The 15,396-nt window shown below is 42.8% G+C and overlaps 1 protein-coding gene and 1 long non-coding RNA gene across 4 annotated transcripts in view; one reads left to right on the plus strand and one right to left on the minus strand.

Moving 5' to 3' along the window:
* On the minus strand, nucleotides 1–15,206 carry TERB2 (telomere repeat binding bouquet formation protein 2). Of its 3 annotated transcripts, none has more exons than XM_037911307.2 (7): nucleotides 14,230–15,206; nucleotides 9,292–9,373; nucleotides 6,331–6,476; nucleotides 4,686–4,747; nucleotides 3,561–3,646; nucleotides 2,489–2,580; nucleotides 1–933 (listed from the first exon to the last, which is right to left on the minus strand). In XM_037911307.2, exons 1-7 carry the CDS (start codon nucleotides 14,291–14,293, stop codon nucleotides 788–790), a joined length of 678 nt encoding a protein of 225 aa, XP_037767235.1. In that variant the 5' UTR covers nucleotides 14,294–15,206; the 3' UTR covers nucleotides 1–787. The 3 variants fall into 3 exon arrangements, 2 of the variants coding, with proteins under 2 accessions (XP_037767235.1, XP_043380523.1); XR_006284610.1 differs by having other exon boundaries at nucleotides 832–933; nucleotides 2,025–2,580; XM_043524588.1 differs by lacking the exons at nucleotides 9,292–9,373; nucleotides 14,230–15,206 and adding an exon at nucleotides 7,437–7,537.
* LOC122462198 overlaps nucleotides 14,530–15,396 on the plus strand; it is an 8,852-nt gene continuing 7,985 nt past the window's right edge. The window contains exon 1 of the long non-coding RNA XR_006284613.1: nucleotides 14,530–14,796. This is a non-coding gene — a long non-coding RNA (uncharacterized LOC122462198). The remainder of the gene's footprint in view (nucleotides 14,797–15,396) is intronic.

A 15,396-nucleotide genomic window follows, 5' to 3' on the forward strand; every position in this document is an offset into this window, starting at 1 on the left:
AAAAAGAATGGCTCAGGTGTAGGAATGTCCTTCATCCTCTGCAGACCAATGCAAAGACTTCATTTAACTTCTCTGTAATGGCCTTGTCTTCCTTGAGTGCTCCTTTAGCATCTCAATCATCCAGCGACTCCACCGATTGGTTGGCAGGCTTTCTGCTTCTGATGTACTTAAAAAAAATTGCTGTTAGTTTCTGAGTCTTTTGCTAGTTGCTCTTCAAATTCTTCTTTGGACTGCCTAATTATACTGTTACTTTACTTTTACTAACACCTGCTTTACTAACAGCCAGAATCACCCTGAGGAGTGTTTTGCATGCAACCATGTGAGAATAAAATCTCTGCTCAAGAAGTCATATTGAAATCAAAGTCTGTTACCCTAAAAATTCCAAACATCTTGCAATTATTTGATGAAAGCTTATATGTAATTTTAATATGAAAAAAAATTTTAAGTAGTTGAAGCTGTTTACAGCAAATGTAACCAGTTGTTAAAATATAATGAATATCCAAAAAATTATAAGGCACACCCAGCTGTAGTCAATATAATAAGTTAGCTTGGGCCAAAAATAATACAAAGAAATTCAACTCAGAATTCAGTCCTCCAGTCACTGAACTAAAAAAACCTGTAAGTACCATGACAGTGCTATTTAAGGTAACCAGCAACCAACACAAAGAGAGAGAACACGGATATATACAACGCTAAAGATGGGATGTTATTAAACGGGCATACGTATATTTAGCAATGTTTTAGCAAAGCCAAGTTATGTTTTTGATACAAACAATTTAAATGTCATTTATAGTTTCCTTTTCAATTTATTTTTCACATCAGAGAAAATGTCCATTTCATTTTTAATCCAATATACCGAGTAACCTGAAGTGCCAGGAATGAAGTCATTTAGTTCCCCAAGGTATTTCTTCATCTCACTAGAAGAGACATAACCTACAAAGTGGAAAAAAAAAATATATATATATATATATATATATATATATATATATATATATATATAAACACCACAGAAACTACAGCACCTGGGCCAGTCTTTTTTATTGGACTTTCTGAAGTGTGGAATGAATATCCACAAAATTAAAAACACTGTTGATATGGCGTGGGGGAGAATCACAGACACAATATCACAAACACAGAAATGCCTGGTACTTTATTACTATTTTCAGTGAGATTACATCAAATATTATATAATGTATTTCAGAGAAGAGCACTTTGTTGAGAAATACATGCAGCTCCTGAAACTCTGCCATCATTTCCCCAGGGAAAGCAAGCACAGGGTTGCAAATGTTATTAAATCATTTATAGTATGCACACAAGTTAAAGAAAGGCTTTTTCACTGGTGCAAACTGGAGAGAAAGAACCTTTATACTGGGAGTGATGTCCTTGGACAATCCTTCTCTCTACCCCATTGAGTGCACACTAAATGGTTCCTGTGCATTAATTAGTCTTGTTTGAAGAGTACTATGTTAATGCAAGTTAGGAACCTTTTAGTTTGCAACTGCAGCATTCACACAGGAGTGCTACAGTGCAGCACTGGTATGCACTGCTATTCATACCCCCATAGGCCAAACTGTTGGGCAACGCAGACATAGGTTTAGTGTAGTGAGGGAATGAACTTGTCTACTAGGATAGAAATTCATTTCTGTGCAGAAAAGACAGGACCAAGCCTATGTATCACTTTAGTCCTGCTTAAGCCTTCAAAATAGAATTTAAGTTGCCCATAAGGTTGGCCCTCTGCACAGGGATGAATTTCACAGTAGGTGAATTATACTGAAAATAATTAATACATGAAAAATATTGTAATAGAACCCCATATTGCACTTACAGATTCGGGAACCTCTCATAATGATCAACTAAGAAAAGCGGTAGCCATGACACATCCTCTAGAAGGATACCTAGATAATGTAAACTTTTTCTTATCATTAGCATCTAGTGACACACATCCTAAAGTGCTCATGAAACTAGATGGAGTATCAGAAGCACAGGTGAGCTCCCAAAGGGTCAAAATATGGCAAATACAGCACCTGTTTTTAGGAGGGGAAATGATGGATCCAGGGAGTTACTAGACAGTCATTTTAACTTTGATGCAACATCTGATAAACTGCTAGAAATGTTAATACACCATCACTTTTGATACTTGCAAACACCTAGAGAAATTAAAGTGATAAATTGGGGACAACCTGGATTCATCAAAAACAAATATCAAATCAATTTCAGTGAAAACTATACCCTTTGTTGAACCCAACTGTTAGAAAGTTCACATGGTGAGAAGGACATCTCACTAGAAATAGATGCAGAATTGCATGAATATTGATTGTATAGAATTTGCACAGAAAAGATACACTGCATGATTTTCTGTCTGCATTATAAAGAAATCAAGCATGAACACAGAATCAAGCATAGAATAGGCCAGTCCTCATCAGTATCACCCATAACATCGTTTGCATTTGTTCCATTTGGTGGAAAGTTCACCTATATTAATCTTTACCTGTCACCATGTTGTTCACTGGATAATCCTGAAGTGGACAGTATGCAGGTTTCCCTCCCACTGGTGTTTTTGATACTCTTTTTTCTTTACTCCTGTAGAGAAAAAAAAGTGTTATTTTTGCTTCTTTCATTTACTTTTTAAAGCTTGCTTTCAGGAATGGCTGTGTTACTGGATTCGGCTATTCGTGGGAATTTCAAATTTTCCCTTCCCTGCCAATCTATAGTCAAGGCTAAGGACATAAATTCCACAGCAAGATCTCCTCATTTCTGAAGAAGTCCAGTGTGACAAGATGGAAATTCTGCAGCAACCTCTGCTAAATTCACAAATGAAGGTTTTTATTGAATTAAATATGGAAATAAATAATACAATGGATACAGAATCCATTATCTTATTTATTTTGATATCACATTAATTTTATTTCAGTCTGGCCTTCCATCTTCAATTTTTATTGCACTGCAGATTTTTGTATTGAACATATAACCAAGGTGCAGAAGTTGACAGGAGAGGAAGTTGAAGGTTTTGGCAACTAGGCAGGGCACAGTTGAGAACAAGGGGACTACAGTTTTGGATCTTGGGATAAATACATTAGTTGGATGTTTCTGCTAAAATGATCAACAGCAAAATAATTATGGTTGAGATTTACACTGTAATCACTAGGATTCAGAGTTATCGATCAATTGATATGTTATACCAGGTGTGGCCAAACTGCAGCTTGCGAGCCACATGCTGCTCTTTTACAGCTAAAGTGTGGCTCACAGAGCCCCCCATGCCTCCCCATTCTCCACCTACCAGACTGGGAGGGGGAGCTCAGGGATTCTACTTTGTGGCGGGGTGGTGAAGCTTCTTGCTGAAACCCTGAGCACTGGCAGGCACCTCCCACAGGGCTGAAGCCCCATGCCCCACCCCTCTGCCGCAGGGCAGAAGCCCTGAGCAGGTGCAACCAGCTCTCGAAATTCTGAAGATTATCGTATGCAGCTCAGACGATCAGTAAGTTCGACCACCCTTGTGTAATATGCTCATGTGCCCAAACTTCAGGACATATGCAATCCTAACATGGAAATAAAGAACATACCTTCCATCCAGGTCTTTTTTGCCCTTTATTCTTTGCTCATCCTCTTTTATGCTAGTCTTTATTTCAACTGGTGTTAATTCATCAAGCTGTAGATGTCAACATACACTTTGATTAAAATTGTGCATACAGCCCCTTCTGACTTGATAAGGAAGCAAAGGAAAGTTCCTCTGATAACTATCATTTTCAATTTTCTGACACTGATAGGCACTATCAAATGCAAATTTTACAAGAGGGCAATATGCCCCAGTGTGTACGTGCACACACACACACACACAAAACAAACTTTAAAAATCACACAAACACCAAAATTGAAGTGGAAACAAAACAGTCTAACCTTGCCCTGAGAAGTGGACTGGGGTTCATCTCAAGGGGGAAATAATCACACGCTGTGTGATTCCTTTACTGTAACTGCCATCTACAGCCCTTACTTCCTATCTAGAATTTACTTTGGGACTGTTACCAAGTCCAGTCCCATTTATCTCAGCTGCGGACACAGGACAGTGAAAGGTCCTTCAGCAGGGCTAAGCTTTTACTACTTAGGATTTTAACACTAAAATCAAACTTTGCAATATAAGGCAGCTTGTGTTGATCATGTTGTCCAGAAATCTTAGCCTCTGGCAGGAGGAGATTCTTGCATAGCAGTAATTTGCCTGGGGAGCAAGAGATCTGAACCCACATTTTTGGCATAATAGTACAAAGGACTACCATTAAGCCATCCAACCCAGCCAGCAGTAACCAGAGAAAGCACAAAAGCTTTGTAACCTGCTTCTGTGGACTGAGTGCTTTATATCATTGTTGGCTTTTCTCAATCCATTTCCATTATTGTTAAGAATATGGACATTGCTTTGTGGTGATGGTAGTGAATCCCTCTGCAACTCCATTTTCTGCAAGTTCTGAATGGTTGCTCCCTGGACACGATGCAGTAGAAGGGGGATATACAGTAGGCCAAAGGCAGTAGTAGACATCTTGATTATCACAATTCAGTCATCAAAAAAAAACATTTGATCCACTGTTTGACTTGAAGCCCTAGGATGAAATCCTGCCTCCACTGAAGTCAGGCAAAGTTTTGCCATTGATTTCAATGGGACAGGATTTCACCCCGATGTGCATTTAGTACAACCTTACCCGTTCCATCAGGGAATCATTCATCTGCTCCCATATAAAACTACCAAGTTTTCTTCTAATTTCTGTAGTGAATAAAAATAAATTAATGTCAAAAGTATTACACAGTGGTATCTGTCCAGCAAAAATCAGTCAGCTAGCAGAGATGGTCTTTAACCAAGCGTGAAACTAAACTGTAATGACCACTGATTGGTACCTAGGTAAGGATCTCTAGAAGTGGTTACACAGACTCCTTTGCCCCCCCCCCCCCGCCCCCCCCACAGCAAACAGCAAAACAGGCCTCCCACTCCTGGCTAGACATGCAGAGACTCTGCCCCATGCCAATGCAATCTGTCCCCCCTTTGGAGTCCACCCTGTCCGTGCTCTCTGAGGCTGGTGTGTGGTATGAGCTCAAAATAATGGGTCCTGTCACATGGGCTCAGCTTGTTCTGTCAGATCCAGGCTGAGCACTTATAAGACTCCCCTTTTACAAGCAGCTGGTTCCACTTCAAACAGCTCCCTTTCTCCCATAGCTCAGGGTTCCTGCTCCCGGCTTATTCCTCTGTTTCCTCTCTGAATCTTCCCAGGTTGGTCCCCCATCTGCTCATTCACTCAAACCCTCCCAGGGGGTCTCTCTTTTTTTTCTTTTTCATGACAAAGCAGACTTGACTGGCTAGTCCATAGCCGTCACCAGCTATAATTCCTAAATACCTAGGGATTTATATTCTCCCGTTAATTGATTAGATGACTTCTACATATGGAGGCATCCTTTCTTATGGCCATAAGGCTTGATATTGAGTCCGAAAAAATGACTGCCCCTGCTGGGTGCACACTCCAGATCCAGTTTAACACTAGCATTATCACCACTAGTCCAGCTGTCATGACAGCTACACAATCGGATATTCTTTTAGACATATTAATTCCTAATTTTGATACACAATATGCCATCCCTATTCTTCCTGTTTTTAATCTTTTGGACTCCCAGGGGTCAGAGTTAATTCTGTGTCCTTGTTTTGGAGTGGCACTCTGCTCTGCCTGCCAGGTTTCTGAAGAGTAGCAGGGAGGAGAGAAAAAGGGGGTATTGGAATGGCATAACCCCCCAGCCAATCAGGTTTGTGGAGAGTAGCAGGCTGCCGGGGGGAAGGGAGAGAAGAGGGGAGAGAAATGGGGAGAAAGGAAGGGCAGAGCTTTTTGCCCAGCCCCACATCAACTGTCAAGATACCAGAAACTGCATGATCCCAAACTCATAGCATAGATGACTCCAATCCATTCATCTGCGAGGTAACAAACGGCCAAACATATTAGCAAAGCGATACCTGTGTAATGGCATATGCCCTGACTGGGGGCAGCTCATGGAGCAGCAGCATTTGCTACAGCTGTACAACAGGGCTAGCATCTGCTCCTCCATGGGCAAGATCTCACTCAAACTGCCAACCTAGACCTGCACCTAGTAGAGGGGTAAGCACCACCAACAGCAGTAGATTCAGATCTACCTGCACTGCAGAATGGTGGACGCCTCCTGTCCTGGGACACTCCCTATGCCCCTTCTCCCCCAGTACACTCAGACTGAGGTCACTGTAATTTGACCATGTATGCTCAACATCACCAACAGTCTCGGTTTTAAAACAATGAGTAAACTGTATGGTAAATGCTCTATATTTTTCCTAACCTTCTTGCACACAGGCCGGGGGAAGGATGAAGTGACCCAAAGCCACTGTCTGTTTCATTTCAGAGCTGGCACTTGCATTTGCAGAGAGATAACAAGAATGAAAAACTGTAGCTTTACCCTCTATATAATCTAGGCTCTGGTGTATTCTAGAAGGAAAAAACAGAAAAAGCTTTTATAAAAAAAGAAATGTGAAAAAAACCAAATCATAATTATTTGAATGATCAATTTAACCCTAGAGTGTACCAAGGCTGGACACAGTAAAAGTTACAGTGACTAATGAGTTTAAAGGGATTGTAAGCTCTTTAGTACAAAGACTGTCTTTTTGTTCTCTTTGTGTACGGTGCTGAGCACAATGGGATCCTAGTCTGCAACTGGGGTTGCTATGCACTATGATAAGTCAAATAATAAATAAGAATAATAACACTGTCATGCAATAGACCTACTTTTAAATTGTTTCAATTGTTGTAAATATTAATATTTCAAAAGTTAATATAAAGCTTTCACAAAAAATATAGAGCATGTTTTATATCCAAAATCATTAATTAAATATACAGTGCATGGAAACTGATATTACAGATACATTTTTATTTTGAAACAAATTATATGAAAAGCATTTTCTCTTTCACTATCTGTCAAGTCTTGACTTCAGGGTTGTGCATTTTCCCTGTGACAGTTGATGCAAGCAGAACTACATATAACTATGCCAGACAGGTAATAATTGGCATAGCTCTGTCAGAGGGTTACAGTGTTATCAGCTGTTGTGGGAAAAACAAATCCTTCACTCATAACTTGACTGGTAAATGCCTGCAAAGATGTAGGGATAGTTATGAAATTAAAGTGAGTTTGAGTTTGATAAAGAAAATAATATAGTTGCTTTATGGTGTGTGGCTAGTAAGGAAAAGGAGGCCACATCAGCCTCACCAACACACTGAAGCAAGGAAGCAGAGCCCCATAGATCAGGTAAATATGTCTTTTTATATACTAAATGACATGGCTGTGCAAACAGTTAAAGAAATGGTTCAAGCCCTTTGAATAGAAGTGAATATCTTTACACTGTTTCAAACCCACAAAGTATTGACGAAAACCTGCACTTAATGTTTGGTGACCTGTTGGCCAGCACCATGCTCCAAAGGCTTCTGTGGCAGTAGTAGTCTCATCACAGTACACAATGGGGTGTTACTTCAGAACTGAAGCCAGTGATGTCATAAAAACTAAGCAGAAAAGGGAAAATATTGGTAATAACATGCTGAATTCCCCTGTTAGCCTGATTAATAGGAGAATGTGGTGCACCTGGCTAAAGTTAACAGAACATTGACAATTCCCTGTGTGTGTCATCTGTAAAATGTATTTAGTTGACATTTAATCTATACCAGCAGTTCTCAATCCACGGCCTGCCTGCGGCCCAAAAAATAAATTCAAAATTCACCACTCTGCTCTGGCAGAGGGTAGGGCTGGCTGTGGGGGGAAGATAGTGTCTAGCAGCCTGCAGGAGCATTCCTGCCAGCAGGGGGAGCACTGGGCATAGGGGACTGGGGAGTTTGGGGCGGGGCACCGTGGTTCTCAACCTGCAGCTCACAATGAGAACCACTGATTTATACAAATATTCACCTCCTGATTGTGGATCTTTTACAGTCTTTTCTTCATTTTAAGCTTTGCAGCTCTCCTTTTAAGAAAACCCACTGTCAAGCCCTCTTTTGTTTTCTATATTTCCTTTCCTTTGTTTGTAATAATTTAGCAGACTGAAAGTAAAATTTCTTTCCGTAGTGATTTGGCTGTTTTTCCATTTGGCAAGTATTGATTTTTTTTTTCCCCCTCCCACCTTGCTTATAAAGACTGAATTTTCCATGTCTCTTGTTTTGATTACTTCCTTATGCCTCAGTGAAGAAGTCAGCAACACTGGGATTTGACGTTGTTAGCTAACTATCACAAAACCAGCTGGGAGAGTATAACAGCAGAAAAAAAATTATTTAACTGTAGAATTGATGCTGGTTTGGAAAACTAAACTACTTTCCTTTTTTGTGTTTACATTTTTACTACCAAAGGCCAGGTCTACACACACATTTTGTACCAGCATAAAGTATTTTGATTAGGGGTGTGATATATATTTTTAAACCAAAATAGCCATACAAATACAACCCATACTATGAATGCAGTTATACTGATATAGCTTATTCCCCTTACCTTACAGGAATAAGCTAGGCAGTATAAGCACCTTTAAGTTGTGTCACTTTAACTAGTTAAAGCTGTACAACTTTTGCATATAGGGAAGGCCAAAGTGGTTTGCTAGGAGACTATGTATTTTGTCCAAGACATCTTACCTACAGTTTATTGTGGTTGTGATTTTCAGAAATGCTCAGCATTATCATAGAATATCAGGATTGGAAGGGACCTCAAGAGGTCATCTAGTCCAACCCCCTGCTCAAAGCAGGACCAATCCCCAATTTTTGCCCCACATCCCTAAATGGCCCCCTCAAGGATTGAACTCACAATGCTGGGTTTAGCAGGCCAATTCTCAAACCACTGAGCTATCCCTCCCCCCCATTAGCCTAACACAGCCCCCTTTGAAGTACTTCAATGGGAATAGAGTCGGGCACTTTTAAAAATTCCATCTGTGTTTAAGTTACTGCCATGAAATATTGAGATTATTTAACACAATCCTTAATGTTGTTAATTTTGTATTGCATTATGTTTTGTATATAATTAATTGTGCAGCTGAAAAACTCAGAGGTTAGATGTATACAATACATAATATACATAGAGCTCTAACGGATGCACAATATTTCCAAAACTATGGTAAGAGAATTCTCATAACAAAAACTGAAAAAGGAAGGAGAATTTTGTTAGCTGAAGGCACTTTCAGAGAAGCAGGGGAGGGGTGATTAGGGTCAGGGCATATCTAAAAACACTCCACAGACAAGAACACAGCCAAACAGCTAGAAGAGTCAAACCTACAAAGTGTACCTCTGTGTATCAAGGTGTGAAGCATCACTGCTGAACAGGTAATCAGCACCATGATGAGTTGAAATCACTCCTCCTTCAGCCACTGCAGAAAAATGGTCACATTGAGCGCATATGGCACTCTTGGTTTAGGATTATTAACCCCAGTATGTTCAAAACACCTTTATTTGTGGGTCAGTGTCTCCAGTCCTAAGGAACAAAATATGAACTTCTGCTTTTTACCTGACAGTTCACCCCCAGTCATAGATGTTTAGATTTGAAGCCCAGAGGGATCATTATAATCACCTAGTCTGACCTCCTGCATAACACAGGCCAAGTGCCTACTCCCTTCCTTTTACCTATGGACTTTTTAACCCTTTACAGGTTAAGTAGAGAACAGCTACTAACAGAGATTTTACAGTTAACTGGCTGGGTGTTCATAAAAGGGAGCTTCCTCCCCCCCTTCATTTATCACAGTAACTTTCTCTGCTAGATTGATTTATTAAATATTTAATATCTTTTCAATATTTGTTCCCCATGGAGGTACTTACACTATAATCAAGTTATGCCTTAGCCATCTTTGTTAAGCTTAATTGATTGAGCTCCTTGAGTCTATCAATCACTATAAACCACGTGTTCGAATCCTTTAATCATTCTCTTGGCTCTTCTCTGAATCCTCTCTGATTTATCAAAAAGAAAAGGAGTACTTGTGGCAACTTAGAGACTAACCAATTTATTTGAGCATAAGCTTTCGTGAGATAAATTGGTTAGTCTCTAAGGTGCCACAAGTACTCCTTTTCTTTTTGCGAATACAGACTAACACGGCTGCTACTCTGAAATCTGATTTATCAATATCCTTCTCGAACTGTGGAATCCTGAACTGGACACAGTATTCCAGCAGTGATTTCACAGTGCCAAATAAGAGGTAAAATAACCTCTGTACTACTGCAAATTCCCCAATTTATGCATCCAAGGACTGCATTAGCATTTTGGCTACAGCATCACACTGGAAATTTATGTTCAGCTGATTATCATTATCCATCACAACCTCCCAATCTTTTTCACAGTCACTTCTTCCCAAGATCAAATCCCCCATTCTGTAAGTAGGGCCTCCATTCTTTGTTCCTAGATGTGAATGTGCCAGATATTGCAATCCCATGTAGTATCTTTGGGGACCATTGTATTCAATTTATGAATGGTTTATGCATGATTGTGTTCTAGTCCATGGAGAAGGGTTACCACAGCTCATCGAGGAAATAAAAACAGTGGAAGGTTATTACCCTGGGAATTGTAAACAACTCCAGAGAAGCATCACCCCCAGGGGTGTTTGCAAATACTGCTTCAAACTGTGTTTTCCAGAGATTTACACAAAGAAGAGGCTTTTGGTATAAAAACCTGATCCAGCAAACGGACAGGACCTTCTGGCCCGGGAAGTGGGGGCCACCCTTGCAGGCTGGGACTTTGGCCTACTAGGGCCCCAAAAGACTGATGGGTGAAAAGCTTTTAGCACGCACATTTATTTTATGTTTTCTCTGTAATGCTTTTACCTTAAGAATAAAGATGCTTGCTTAGAAAGAGCTGTGGGGTAATTGTAAATGCTGGCAATAAACTCACTGTTCATCGCTCTCTGAGAGAAACCACTGAACAGATGCTGGCTGTTAGGCAGACTGACTTGCTGGGGAGCTAACAGTGTAAGGCAGCTGTGCAGCTTTAAAATCCCAGTCAGAAAGGAGTGGGACAAGGGTCTCTATCCAGAGACAGGTGATGACTGGAGACCTGTCTGGTCATTCCTGGAGTGGACTATGGAGATAGGGGGGAATATAGGCACAGTTATCCTGAAACTGTGACAATATACGTTTACATGGAGCTGTATTAAAATGCATATTGTTTGGCTGTGCCCAGATTACCAAGCGATCCAGCTCACTCTATATCAGTGACCTGTCCACTTCCTTCTTTACCACTCCCTCACATTGTTTCATCTGCAAACTTTATCAGTGAGGATTTTGTGTTTTCTTCCTGGTCACTGATAAAAATGTTAAATAGCATAGGGCCAAGAAAGATCACCGCAGAACCCCACTAGACACAAACCCACTCAATGATGATTTCCTGTTTACCATTATATTTTGAGACCTATCATTTAGCTAGTTTTTAATGCAGTTAATCTGTGCCGCGTTAATTTTATATTATTATAGTTTTTTAATCAAATGTCATGTGTTACCAAGTCAAAAGCTTTACTGAAGTCTAAGTATATATATCAACACCTTTTTCAACTAACCTTGTATTCTCATAAAAAAAACAACTCAGTTTGATAGGTTCTATTTTTCATAAACATATGTTGATTGGTATTAATTATGTTACTCTCTTTTAATTCTTTATTAAGTGAAGCCTGTATCAGCCGTTCCATTATATTGCCCAGCCTCAGCGTCAGCCTCACAGACCTATAATTATCCCCAAGTCATCCCATTTACACTTTTAAAATTGGCATATCAGCTGTCTTCCAGTCTTCTGGAACTTAAGTCTTTCAAGACTTACTGAAAATCAACATTAACGGTCCAGTGAGCTCCTCATCCAGCTCAGTTAAAAGTCTTGGATGCAAGTTAACTGGACCTGCTAATTCTAAAATGTCTAACCTTAGCTGTTATTTAACATCCTCCTCCAATATTAATGGAATGGAAAAAGAGCAATCATATGATATGACATTATCTGTCTTTTCCCCAATACAGAACAGGTATTTGTTGAACACTTCTGCTTTTTCTGCATCATTATTGATAATTATACTGTTTCCATCTAGTATTGGACTAGTACCATTGTTTGGAGTCTTTTTGTTCCTAGTGCACTTAAAAAACTCTTTCTTAATTACATTAACTCTGTTGGTCATAGAGTTCTCCTGGTGTCCCTTTGCTTCCCTTATCAATTTTCGACAATTCCTAGCTTCTGATTTATAATTATTACTGTCAACTTCCCCTTTCTTCCATTTGTTATACTTTATTTTTTTATAGCGGTCTTCACTTCCCCTCTAAACCAGGTCTCTTTTTTAACCAACTTGGCATTCTTCCTTGATTGTGGCCTTTTGGGCATCTAATAAAGTGTTCTTAAACAATTCCCAATTATTATTCATATTTTTCTATTAAATTCTTCCTCACAGCTGATTTGGCTCATAACTGTTTTCAGCCTGTGAAATCAGCCCTTGTGTGTGTGTGTGTGTGTGTGTATGTATTAGTGCTTTGGACTTTATTCTGTTTTCACATTATAAATATGATCAAGTTACGATCATGTGTACCTAAACCCCCATTAATTTTTAGTTCTGTGATCTGTTCCATTTTATCTGTCAAGACAAAGTCTAATACAGAACTCTCCTGTGTTGAATGCAACACCTTGAGTTAGAATATTGCCATCTATAATATTCAGAAATGCCAAAGATGTTTTAGTACTGGCAGCAGGTCATGTCTAGACTGGAAATAAGGTGTAAATTTTTAACAGTGAGAGTAATTAACCACTAGAACAATTTACCAAAGGCTGTGGTAGATGTTTTTCTAAGAGAGGTGGCTCAAGGAATTATTTTGGGGAGGTTCTCTGGCCTGTGTTACACAGGAAGTTACAGTAGATGATGACAATGGTCCCTTCTGCCCTTGGAGTCCATGAAGGTGTCAGTTAGACTGAAGTGACCCATGATTACAGCTGATTTTCCTACCCATTGTAGCGGGCTGTGCCAGGAGCCGGTCAGCCTGGTCCCCAGTGAGCTCTGATGGTCTCAAAGCACTACCGTACAGAAGTTCTGGGGTGCAGCAACTGGGCGCACAGGGACACGCAGCCGCTAGCGAGTGCTATCACCAGCTGGCCATGTGCTAAGTATGAGACACCCTCACACAGGCTGTGACGGTGCCCACAGAGCCATGCCTGCAGCTGGGAACAGCTCTTGTGATGCAGCTCTGGGGGTGATGCTTCCCACCCGCTGCCCCATGTGGGGCTTGGGCTGTCAGCTGGGACCTCTTGCCAGGGGCCGGCCTCAGCGTCCCTTTACTCCACCCGAGCCACACAGAGGGGCCGGGTAACGGGCTGCCCTGGGGAAGGAGGGCGGCTCCCCCCGGGGGCAGAGCGATCATGTGGCGCTGCAGCAACTTGGTGGGTGACCCCAGCCAGACACTCGTCGCTGCCCATTCAGCCCTGGCAATGGCTGGAGCCCAGCTGGGGGAGGGGAGGCTGCTCTGGCAGCGGGCACCTGCCCAGTGCCCCCAGCTCAGAGACCCAGTCACCCCTGGAGCACTCCCGCCCGCACAGCCCCCTAGAGCAGGGTGCGGGGAGCCAGCCCAGCCCCTCAAGTCACCCTCAGCGGGGCGTGCCACTGACTCCTCTCCCCAGGGCCTGTCTCCACCCTCAGCAGGGCGTGCCACTGACTCCCTCTCCCCCGCCGGCATCCCCTCAGCGGGGCGTGCCACTGACTCCCGTCCCCAGGGCTTGTCTCCACCCTCAGTGGGGCGTGCCATTGACTTCCCCCCCCCCAGCCTGCACCCCCTCAGCGGGGCGTGCCACTGACTTCCCCTCCCCCGCCAGCACCCCCTCAGCGGGGCGTGCCACTGACTCCTCTCCCCAGGGCCTGTCTCCACCCTCAGCAGGGCGCGCCACTGACTTCCCCTCCCCCGCCAGCACCCCCTCAGTGGGGCGTGCCACTGACTCCCCCTCCCCCGCCAGCACCCCCTCAGTGGGGCGTGCCACTGACTTCCCCGCCCACCCGCCTGCACCCCCTCAGCGGGGCGTGCCACTGACTCCCCCTTCCCCGCCAGCACCCCCTCAGCGGGGCGTGCCACTGACTTCCCCTCCCCCGCCAGCACCCCCTCAGCGGGGCGTGCCACTGACTTCCCCTCCCCCGCCAGCACCCCCTCCGCGGGGCGTGCCAGTCCACTGCCCCCTCTCCGGCTGGGCCCCTCAGCGGGGCGTGCCACTGGCCGCTCGGGGCCCCCGCACCCCACAAATCGCGGAGCTCCCGGCTGACGCTCTGCGAGAACCAGGCGCTGCGGCCCCGAAACATCCCGACGCCCGGGCCCAGGCAGCGCCTCAGCGCGAGCTCCCAGCCCTCGGCTTGGCGGGCAGCGCGGGGACAGCGAGGAGGAGGAGGAGCCCGGAGCACTGCCCCGCCCACCGCCTGTCTCGGGCTGTAGGGGGCGGGGCCTGAACAATTGCCCCGCCCATCGCCCCGCCTGGGGCTGCGAAGAGTCCGTAAAGCGCCTTGACCACAGCGCCGTTAAACAGACACGGTCACCCCGCACGTCACAGTGCCTGTATTTCTCTTTTGCAAACTTTTCTGTTTAGTAACTGCAACACAGTATAGTCAAGAGATCAGTCGAACAAAGACAACAGACAACTTGGTTTTCAGGCAAAGTTATACAGCAAGATCCTGTAGGTATAAACTCAACCGGAAAAATGTAAATTATAAATTTATTTAGGAATGCCCCCCTAGCGGAAACTCACAAGTCCAGCCAGGCCAGACTCAGTTCAGAATACTAGTGCACAGCTTTCAGATGATTGCAATAAGTGCTAAATGTTTTTAACATTAACAAAAAAATGAATATAAATTCTAGAGTCTATTAGGATGTAGTGTGTAAGAATGTGTCTGTGAAACCAGCATCCCCATCGATGTTATGACTTCAATGAGCAACAACGATTAACCAGGAAAAAAAACCTGTTAGTAATATAAGTTTTCAACTTTAAATCTGAAAAATAATATAATACAAGTAGTGTCCAGCTCTAATAATAAGGGCTGGATTCTTCTCTCACACTGGTGTAAATCAGAGAACAATCAGGCCCTGAGTATTTTCCATTCCTAAAGATCATAGAATCATAGAATATCAGGGTTGGAAGGGACCCCAGAAGGTCATCTAGTCCAACCCGCTGCTCGAAGCAGGACCAAGTCCCAGTTAAATCATCCCAGCCAGGGCTTTGTCAAGCCTGACCTTAAAAACCTCTAAGGAAGGAGATTCTACCACCTCCCTAGGTAACGCATTCCAGTGTTTCACCACCCTCTTAGTGAAAAAGTTTTTCCTAATATCCAATCTAAACCTCCCCCATTGCAACTTGAGACCATTACTCCTCGTTCTGTCATCTGCTACCATTGAGAACAGTCTAGAGCCATCC

The sequence above is a fragment of the Chelonia mydas genome, chromosome 10 (assembly GCF_015237465.2).
Source record: "Chelonia mydas isolate rCheMyd1 chromosome 10, rCheMyd1.pri.v2, whole genome shotgun sequence".
NCBI classification, from domain to species: domain Eukaryota; kingdom Metazoa; phylum Chordata; order Testudines; family Cheloniidae; genus Chelonia; species Chelonia mydas.

What these genes read in the sequence shown, in the direction of transcription:
- TERB2 (XM_037911307.2), bottom strand. Translation starts at nt 14,293, where the DNA reads ATGTTTCGGGGCCGCAGCGCCTGGTTCTCGCAGAGCGTCAGCCGGGAG. An exon ending in CCCGGCCTGTGTGCAAGAAG is followed by an intron (nt 4,748 to 6,330) that starts GTTAGGAAAAAT and finishes TATTCACTACAG; the next exon opens with AAATTAGAAGAAAACTTGGT. An exon ending in ATGATTCCCTGATGGAACGG is followed by an intron (nt 3,647 to 4,685) that starts GTAAGGTTGTAC and finishes TGACATCTACAG; the next exon opens with CTTGATGAATTAACACCAGT.